The sequence below is a fragment of the Coturnix japonica genome, chromosome 4 (genome assembly GCF_001577835.2).
Source record: "Coturnix japonica isolate 7356 chromosome 4, Coturnix japonica 2.1, whole genome shotgun sequence".
Taxonomy (NCBI): Eukaryota; Metazoa; Chordata; class Aves; order Galliformes; family Phasianidae; genus Coturnix; species Coturnix japonica.
In genome coordinates, this window is record NC_029519.1 from 12,443,042 (window position 1) to 12,453,406 (window position 10,365).

At 46.3% G+C, this 10,365-nt stretch overlaps 1 protein-coding gene across 1 annotated transcript in view; it reads right to left on the reverse strand.

Annotated features, from left to right (window-relative positions):
* The window catches only part of ALG13 (ALG13 UDP-N-acetylglucosaminyltransferase subunit), a 28,666-nt gene extending 18,517 nt beyond the window's left edge, over positions 1 to 10,149 (reverse strand). The window contains exons 1-9 of the mRNA XM_032444130.1: positions 9,379 to 10,149; positions 9,024 to 9,186; positions 8,436 to 8,574; positions 6,347 to 6,455; positions 4,206 to 4,697; positions 3,927 to 4,010; positions 2,808 to 2,858; positions 1,968 to 2,014; positions 1,037 to 1,109 (exon numbers count right to left, since the gene is read on the reverse strand). Coding sequence (XP_032300021.1) covers positions 1,037 to 1,109; positions 1,968 to 2,014; positions 2,808 to 2,858; positions 3,927 to 4,010; positions 4,206 to 4,697; positions 6,347 to 6,455; positions 8,436 to 8,574; positions 9,024 to 9,186; positions 9,379 to 9,459 — 1,239 coding nt within the window. The 5' untranslated portion in view covers positions 9,460 to 10,149. The remainder of the gene's footprint in view (positions 1 to 1,036; positions 1,110 to 1,967; positions 2,015 to 2,807; positions 2,859 to 3,926; positions 4,011 to 4,205; positions 4,698 to 6,346; positions 6,456 to 8,435; positions 8,575 to 9,023; positions 9,187 to 9,378) is intronic.
* Between the last annotated feature and the right edge of the window lie 216 nt (positions 10,150 to 10,365).

The window sequence follows — 10,365 nt, forward strand, 5'->3', positions numbered from 1 at the left end:
GCAGTCGAACAGCAGGTAACTCTTAACAAAAGCCCTGGTGGTAAAACCCTTGAGGACAAATGCTCATTTAGACCACACTGCTTGATTTTTAAACTTAGTGGATTTTGGAGTTAGGTTAAGCCATGCAGAGGAAAAAAATGCATTTTAGGTGCAAGTGAAGCCCGTATAAAGATAACATTATTAGCCAAGAACAGAAGAGCTAAAGCTGCACAGATTTCAGAACAGGCTCACAATTTCAGCAAACATAATAGCCCATCCAGAAATCTACTCTGCAGCAACTTCACTGGCAGCACACTTGAGCTATTCACATAATTGCAAGGGCACATCTATATAACTCCAGAAAAAAAGCAAGAGGGGTCAGATGGGATGTAATACAGAGCGTTTCTTGTATAAGTTCCATTTTTTTTTTTTAAGCTATTCCATTAGCCCCTTCCTAATGGGACTCTATCTGTATGTCAGCTGAATTAGTCGACTTGTTACATTAACCCATTTCTGTCGACATCCCCTCTTCAGGAAGAAAACCTCCACATCTCAGCTGACTTTTAGATGAGAGGCACCAGGACTGGGGAGAATGCCTTCTCACATAAGCTATATTCAGCATGTACACTATACTTAGTGTATATTTCATTCTGCTCTTCAGAAACTCAATCAGGATATCTCATTGTATCTAGTCACATCAGCCCAATTACCACTAGGAAGCGTTTTCACTCAGAAAAATGAAACAGTGTTCTGGAATTATGATGTTACCTCTTCTCATTAAAATCAGACTCATTTCCAACAACGAGCTGTAGTTATAAATAGATCAACAGGGGAACAGCACACTGTCAGTAGCAAAGCTACTACAATTTGATTAACTCTTGTGCAAAAGCTGTGCTTTTGCTGTGAGTAGAAAGCCAGCTTAGGGAGCCTGTTCTTGAATGCACAAGCAAAGACTGAGTTTGAGCACAATTCCAGTGGCAAGTTTTCACAACTAAGCAGGACCAAAGGAATCTAGGAGTCAGGGGTAGGGGTAAGAAATCGCCTCAGTTCTCCTCACCTTGTCTTCAAAGCCATTGTCTGTAGCATAAGTGGGTGGCCTTCCAGGGTGCCGGTACAGAATAAAGTCTCGACTAGGTAAGCAGAGGAAAAACAAGTCTTGAAAGAATGCACTTTTAGAACTGTATTATGATGAAGGCTGAAAGGAGCAGTCTGGATATTCCATTGTTTCTTTACAGAGAAACACTCAAGCAGAACATTTTCCCTGATAAATGAGTGCTATCATAAAGCAATAGCTAGATGAGCAAATCATACTCATCTTGTGGAAAAGCACCTGGAAAGAACAGCTACATCTAATCACATATTATTACACATATCGTATTAGATCAAGTACTTATGTTAATGGCAGGGTGCCTAACCAGTAAAACAAATTCAGATGATTCCATCACCCTTTAGAAGGATTACAACGTCAATACAGGAAACCAGTTAAGCCTTGCAAAAGTTCCATTTGCCCTTTCAGTAAGGAAACAGAACCAGTCTGCAAAGAACGTGTTCTTCCTTCCCTGATCAATGGAAATCATCGTGCATGTACAGGGACAGCAACATTCGTCTTTAACAAGACCACCAGCACTTGTGCAGGCTTATGCTGCCCTTGAAGAAAGCAGTAAGCTTCTACTACACAGAACTCCTACCTCTTTCACCAGCCCTCCATTCTTCAACTACTGAAAGGCAACACTTCACTGAGTTTAACACTAGTGAAAGAATAACAAACACTGCTGGAAACTAACCTGCCCCTTAATGCACAGTATTAGAACTGGAGGCTGCGATGGCACTATTTGCAAGTTAACTCAATTAACTCCTTTACGGTTGCATTCTTACTATGTTTCACAAATGAGCGCTCCAGCAACAAACAAAAGGTTATGGGGAAAATAGCTGGAACTCAAACCAATTCACAGTACAAAACAAAATGAAACTTAAAAAGAAAGACTTACTTGTAGATCACCGATAAAGCACTTATTTCCAGCTGGCCAGCACTTTCCTATGTGGGATTAGGAGATGACAAGAGGTAGCAGAGCCATCTTCAACACTAAGACCTCTATACTAGCTCTCCATAGTATTGAAACAATTAAATTTAGTTTAGATAACCTTATTCAGATAAATTCCATTAGATAAAGAAAATAAAGAATGGACTGAGAGTTGAGACATTAGAATTCCCGGAAATATATATATATATATATATTTCTCCAATGTGGAATGACCACAGCTACCAAACCAATGGCTAAAGATAGTGCTACTTTTGGCAGCAACTCTTAATGACATCACTTAAGAATCATGGGATTTTTGTGGGGTTTTTTAGGGCTTTCTTTAATTAAACTTTTTTTTTTAATTATTATTATTTTTTTAATAAGCATTGTTTCAGAGACTGCGGCATTCACCACAGTTTCTAGTTTAAGAGTATCAAGAAACAAGAATTAGAACTGTACATTTCAAGCCTGAGGGTAAAGAAGAAAAAAGGAATCACAGAGTCCAATAAACACATATGATATGGTATACAGCCCATACTGCAGCTACAAATAAAGCCTACAAACAGGCCTCAGCTTTATTTTCTAGTCTGCACAGATAGCTTCTTTGCACCCACACAAATTCTCCACTAAAACAGACACATACACACATGAACGTTCATTGCAAAAACATAATATTCTCTATGGAAATAAACCTCCAGGACTGAGGTCTATCTAGCAAAAAACAAACAGTACTGAAAACATTCAACTATTTCCCTGTTCTGGTCACCTCAGATTTTAATATCTATGCAAGTGCTGGATCATTCTTACCTTTGGATCTCCCAGTCGTTCAAGGTATTTCTCAAATGATCCCTCCACATACTTTTAAGAAAAGCAAAGAAGAATATAAGGATTTAAGCAAATTAAACAAACAAACAAAAAACTTTAGATCTGAACACTCTGTCAAACAAACATCATCACTGGCTGTTGAACAGGACATCCACCACGGGCTGAGAGCAGGGGAATGCAGACAGCAAACACTGTCCTCCCAAGTCCTATCACTTCGGGCTGATAGGACTATTCTACCTGGGGAATTATTCAGCTGTTCCCCACCTCGGGGTATGGGGACGATTCGGATGTATCAGGGTGGAGATAACAAGTCCTCGGAAACTTAAGACCTGAGTCTGAATAACACCCTGCGATTCATTTCCCTCCTAGATTAAGCACTAAAACTGACTGAAGAGAAAGAAATAAAAACCCACAAGCCTACAACTGCACAACCCAAGACATATCTCAGCTGTTCTATATTCGTTTCTCAGCACCTGAATTGTGGAAGCGTTAATTAAAAAGCCTCAGCTGCAGGCAGGTGCCTCCCCGGCAGAGGGGTGGCTGTAAGCAAGGCACAGAATGTAAGGCACGTTAGAGAAGTTGCTGTAAAGATTCTGAGAATCATAAAAAGAAAGCTGCTCTGCAGAGGACCAAAGCTCACTGCACATGACTTCTGCTTCCAAGGGAAACCTGGAACCCTGTCCCAGCCCAGGACACCATCAGGACTACGAGCTCTCTCCTGCTGACATCTGTAGGTGCTCTGTGGATAAAGCCTCTCTACGACTAGCAGCATCTCAACGTTGTTAGGATTGTGACAGTTCTACAGGTTTCTCATATAATTAATTCTACGTTACTTGTGCCACACGAGTAACTGGTACCCTCTGGTCACTGAATGAGAAGTCCAGCTATTAGCAGCTTTATGATTTCAGCAGGTCCAGCTCCACGAGGTAACACGGAACACTCCCCAGCCGCTCCGGGCTGAGGGCAGCACCCGCTGATACTCCCCGCCTCACAGCACGGGTATACGGGGGTGTTCATGGCCAACTCCCCCGCTATTTCCAATGTACGTACGGGGAAAAGCACAAAAGCGAGACAAACCCCACCAGAACAACCAGTACTTACGGATTCAAAGTTCCGCTGGTTTTGCCTCATAAACGAGACGCAAGCTCTCCTCACCTCCATGTGATGAATTTGGCACAAGAACAGCTGGAAAACAACGTTAATGTGAGAACGAAGGAGAAAGTTGCGGAGCCCACTTATCGCTGGACGCCGGGGTCGCTTCCCCCGCCGCTCTCTAAGGCTGGCAGCGCCGGTCGCACCTGGGGACGGGGCGGCCCCACAAGCGCTCCCTCCCGGGGAGCATCTCCCCCTGAGCCGACCCCGGCCCGCCGAGGGCCCCACCTGCTCCGAGATGGCTCTGAAGAGGCAGGAGGCGTCCTTAGCCGTCAGCTTGCGGTACAGGCCGAGACTGCCCAGGTACTCGTCCATAGTCACCTCGCTGAGCGACTTCTGCCCGAAGTACTTCTTCCAGCCCTTGTGCATCGTGCCGGCCGGCCAGCGGGGCCGAGGCTCCTCCCATAGCACTGGGGGTGCAGCCGGCTGCCAATGAGGGTCGACGCTCGGCGCGCCCAGGTGCGGCCGCTCGCGCTCTTGTGCCCGCCTCGAGTGCGGGGGCTCGTGCCCGGCTGCGGGCGCTGCTGCTGCCGGCCGGTCTGCCTGCATGCGTGCACCCTGCGGGGCGGGCACGGCGCACCTCGGGGAGCACGTGCAGGTTAGGGAAACGCATGGACCTGCTCCTACATCGCTACTAGAAGCTGCGCTCGGGCACGAGAAGCACCGGTTCGGGAGTTTGGTTTTGCAAGAAAACCACCAAAGTACCGACAGGACGGGCCATCAGCTGCACCTACACGCACAGTTCTCTAGCACTACAGACAAAGTAGCACGCGGGGACGGTGTGAAGTTGAAATCCTCTTTGCTTTTAAAAATATTCACCTGGATACATCGATGGTACCAAAGAAACTGATTTCCCTCACTTCTAACGGGGAGCTACAGTCAGCATGGAGCAACCAAGGCGTTCCCTCACCGCAATCAAACAAGTAACGATGCGATAACGTGCCCTTTCAGCCCCATTCTCCTCCCATGGAAAGCAGTTAATTCCCCACGCCCAGGCCCAGTTCAGCACGTTCCCCCTACATCTTTCACTTCCTAAATTCACTTTGCACGTGTAAACACGTGAAGCAGCGCTGAAGGCAGAGCCCAGCAGGGAACCAAGGACGTTTCCACTAGCGCTGAGCAATCAGAGCCGAGACAGCGCCATGGGCAGTTAAGAAACAATTTAGCTTGTCCACCCTAGGGACACTGCCGGCCCGAGGTTTAGAGAGGTGCTTATGGGCCATGGAGACACTCGGTCTCCTGACAGCAAAGCCGTACGATGGCGCATAAGACCGACTTAGCCAAGTTCCTCAGTCTGTTAGACCATTAAAGCTTATACATAAAATCAAGGATAAATTGAATGTATGGATTAGCTTTGTATGCTTTTCTAGTGAGTTATTCTCACAGCAATACATCATTTGCACAAACGAGATTGTGAACTAGTCACAGAAGACATGCACACTCCGTTGCAGGCACTATTTATTAAAAACATTGGGATTTTGACAAAAATAGCCCCATAATCCTACAAAATAAACTTCTGTATTGTTTCTTTCACGTACTTGTTGCGCATTCAAAGTTACGCAGCTGAACTGGGAGATCAAACCCCACCACTCACCAACAGCTAGCACTGTCTGTCTACATATGTGTGTATTAACATTTATATAACACATTTGTCCAAGATTACTGTTGTTAGAGAGCAAGTGATAGCCCTGGTAGCACTACTGCTGTGTACGGAACCACTTGCAGGAAGATTTTACAAATCTGATCCTTCCGCAGCATTATTCTAAATTGTGAATCACCCTTCCAAGGCAAAGAATGAAAACAATACATCAGACTTGCAAAAGGAAGAAGCAGATTGTTCCTTTCTCTAAAGCGTGGTTTGATCCAGCTTTAGCCTTAACAGTAGCGAAAGCAAAAGGGACTGGATGCTGGATGTTCTGTCCGGTGTTCACCTCTTGGATCATCAGGATTTACATCCACGGGGCTCCAGCTGAATGAAAGGTTATTTCACATTATTCATTGATGCTTCTTAGGTCAGGTATTTCACTCTTCATGTCTTCTGGGACATCTCTTGCTTGCCTGATCAGTAACTTCTTTAAAATAGCTATGTTTATATTAGCAAATAAATAAATGAATCCAGAAGTCTGCATTTGCTTCTCCTACCACATCAGTCCAGTTGGAGTTCATACTCTATCTTCTTTTTTGGCACTGTGCTCTTTTAAGCATAAATATAGATAACTTTGAACTGGAACTGAACTGCAAACCATCAGTTGATATTAACAGGAATTTTCTTTGAATTTCTCCCAGCTGGTGGAATCTTGAAGCATGGACGGCCTCCTAAGAGATGAGAATGGTTTTGATACGGCCTTTTTATTCTTCAAAATCGTTTATTCAAACCCAACAACTTTATCCAAAAACAAAGCAAACTTTTCTGGTTGTCCAGGAGGAAAAGGTTTCAAAGCTGACAAGTCCATTGACTGCAGTGTCTCCACGAGTGTGCTGTGAAAGCCAAAGAAACAAAAAACAAAACAGATTCATCCCAAAGATTTCTCTCTCCTGCCCCCACTTTTCTTTCTTTCATACTACTTTAACACTGAAACAGAAATAAGGGCATATGCTGAAAGGAAAAGAAACTGCATCATTTAGTGAGCCCCAGCCCTCACTGGAAGAACACACTTCAACATAAGTCACAGCTTTCATGGGCCAGTTCAGTTCTGACTTCTTATGTCTTCTACGGCTGCAATGATGGTATATTGAATAAAGCCTGGGAATCTTTCTCAATATGGTTTATGGTGAATTAATCCCATCTGAACACATGGCATAGTCCTCCACTTAACACCATTACCAGTGATAACAGCTAAATCAATCTGTTATCTTTCAATTGTCAGACTGCAAATAAGCCTCAAATACTAAGCACTGCTCAAAAATGAATTAAAAATGCCTTCCTGTTGCTGAATGACAGACCTTCAGAGAAAGCTCTTCTGAAACATGCAAAGTCCTATTTGCAGATCAAAAGAAAAGATGCAGAATAAATAACAGCAATTACATTTCTCCTGCTTTCAGTTAAGAGGTCATCTGTTGTTTATAGAGTGCAATGGATCATAAACTATCATAAATAAAGAGAAAACAGAAAGATATAGACATAGCAAGGATAGCAAATGAAACAAACAGAAGCCAGGATGAACACAAACAAAAGGAGCTGTGCTTTTTATTCTTCCCTCATGTTGCAGATGAAACTCCCTGTCAAACGAGGTGAAAGTGAATTCACAGACAGATGTATTTGAAGTTACAAACTCTACAGCACTTGGCCTAGGTCATCCCTGAATCAAACTACTCAAGTGTTAGAGGGAAAGTAATAGAAGGAGATGCTTGTCCTGCATGTGGCCACTGCAGATAGGATACTGAGCTTCATGGACTCCTGATCCATATCACTAAGGGCTATTCTTATGTTCATTTTTTCCCCTAAATACTCCAGATACTTTCATTTTTCTTACACAGTCAACTTTAGTGCACTTCAGAAGGGAAATCTATATGGCAACACAATGAAATTGAGTACTAAGCCTGCAGGGAGCAAGTTACTCCTTATAGCTCATGGTTTTCAACTGTTGGTTGAAAGTCCAACCCCTCTGCTAAAGCAGGTTCCCTACAATATATTACACAAAAAGGCATCTTGGCAGGTCCCAAAAGTCTCCACCGCCTCTCTGGGCAGCCTGTTTCAGTGCTCCATCATTCTTACAATAAAGTTCTTCCTCATGTTTTTATGGAACCTCCTGTGTTCCCTTTCCTACATTGCTCCTTGTTCTATTGTTGCATGCCACTGAATAGAGTCTGCTCCTCATCAACTTGACTCCCACACTTCAGATATTCATAAACAGTGCTGAGCTCCTCTCTCAGCATTCTCACAGCCCCCGGTCTCTCAGCCTTTCCTCATAGACGACATGTTCCTCTTCATCTTTGTGATCCTCCGCTGGACTCTTTTTTGAATTGGGGGGCTCAGAGCTGGACACAGTATTCTAGATACGGCCTCAGCAGGACAGAGTAAAAGGACTAGAATCACCTCCATTGATGTGCCGGACATACCCTCATGACCTGACCCCAGGATATCGTTGTCCTTCTAAGTCACAAAGGCACACTGCTGGATCACAACCAACCTCTTATGAACCAGGACCCCAAGTCCTTCTCCTCAGATCACTGTGCCAGCAGGTCACCCCTAAACCTGTACTGATGCACATGGTTATTCCTACCCAGGTGCAGGATTCTGTCTACGGAAAAGGTACCTATGGAAAATCCACCTTGCAAATAAAAGAAAGGCAAGCACTCCTAAGGTCTGCACCCAGTGAGGGAGCTTACGGAGGTACATGGTTAGTGTGATTTTGTTACAGAGAAAGATGTAAGTCTTCTTGCTACATTCTCAATACTGTAATAACAGTTATGCCCCTGAGCACTGTATTTGGTGGGACAGCTGCAGCAGCTCCATACCTGCAGTTACAATAGAGGACGTGTCCATCTTTGTGGAGCTGCCGTGCCAGCTCCAGCTGATGGTTGTCCATCAGCTTCTCATTTATCACCACAAGCAGCGGCTTTCCTTCCTCTAGAGTCTCCAAACAGCTACCTGCACCTGCAGGAGAAGCAGAAAGCACTCAGTGTTTGCAGTAGCTGATGAAACACCAACACACTGAAACACTAGAGACTAGAGAACAGAACCTTTTATCCACACAACTTCAGCTGTGGACATGAGCATGTAATGCCAGTTCAGCCCAGCGTCTCACAGCACAGACCACCACCAACACTCCCACCCGCCCCCAAAAGCACACCTGGGCAACCCACCGGGCCCCACCCGCCCCCAAAAGCACACCTGGGCAACCCACCGGGCCCCACCTGCCCCCAAAAGCACACCTGGGCAACCCACCANAAAGCACACCTGGGCAACCCACCATGCCCCACCTGCCCCCAAAAGCACACCTGGGCAACCCACCATGCCCCACCTGCCCCCAAAAGCACACCTGGGCAACCCACCATGCCCCACCCGCCCCCAAAAGCACACCTGGGCAACCCACCATGCCCCACCTGCGTGGCTGATGACCAGGTCGGCGCTCCGCAGCTCCTCAGCCAGCGACTCTTTGAAGCGGAACACTTCCCGCACGAAGGTCGGGCCGTGCTGAGGGGAGGGCTGCATTGCACCCCGCCCGATCTGCAGCACGAGCTGCCGGCAACCACGGCTCCGGAGCACCTGGGGCGGAGGAAATGAAGCTGAGGATAGTGCAGCCCGGGACTGCCGGCTGTCCTTCCAGTGCCTCCCATTCCCAGCAGAACAGCTCCCACTTCGGCTTCACGCCGCTCCCCACAGCCGCCCCCTCAGCCACCGCGCAGGCGCAGGGCTGAGACACGGCACCTCAGCCGTGAGGGCATTGCTGCGCCTCACCTGCTCGGCCGCCGGGGAAGAAACGGCCGCGATCAGCTCGTCGAAGCTGGTGGTGCCCACGGTGACGAAGACGGACTTCATGGCCGCTGACCGCACGCTCGGCCGGCGGTCAAGCTGCTCCTCGGCTGCGGGCAGGCGGGCGCCAGAGGGCGCGCCAGAGGCTGGCCCGGCCCCTCCCAAAATGGCGGCCGGCTGAGGGGCGGCTCCTGCCTCCCAGCTCCGCCCGCTGTAGCTGACGCAGGGCAGGATAGAATCGCCAGTTTATCCCAGCCCTGCTATGAAAGTGATTTGCTTCGAGGATCGCTGCCTCTGTAGGTGCTACTGTCCCTTCTCTCTTTATTTCTGTTTCATCCCATTTCCTTCCCCTCAAGTTCCTGTGTGGAGAAGGAAGTTGTCTCTCAGTGGAAGAGGAATTGCCAGACTCAACTAGATTTAAAAAGCCATTTATTTCACTGGAAAGCACACACTTTTACATACACAAGCACACATACACACACTAATACCAAAATGGCATTTTTCTTTAATGACTTTTCCTCACAAAGCAATTAACTAGCCCAAGGAGCCTTGATTAATGCAGCTGTGCTGGAAACATCCAAATAAGCTATCACAACAGTGTCTCTGATAAAGCACATTTTATTTGCAATTACAACGGTGGGCCTCCCACAGGCAGTAGAGCACACAGAAAACAGCATTACATCTTTTATGCCCTATTGCTCGATGCTTATCTCTGCTGCCTCCCCTGGTTCCTCATTGGCTGAGTATTTTAGGTTCGCAATCTTCCTGATGCTCAGCTAAACATACAGATACTGGATAAATTTTTGCTAGCTAAGCATATATCACTAATTAGTTAACTTCTCACATTTGCTCATTCAACACTTGGTCATTGTTTCTGGACATCTGCTTGTCCTTGCCTAGAGATAAGCTTGGAAGGAGGTTAGAGGGGAGCGTCTTGATGCCTGCCTGTTCCATCCCAGCCTACCCACAGAG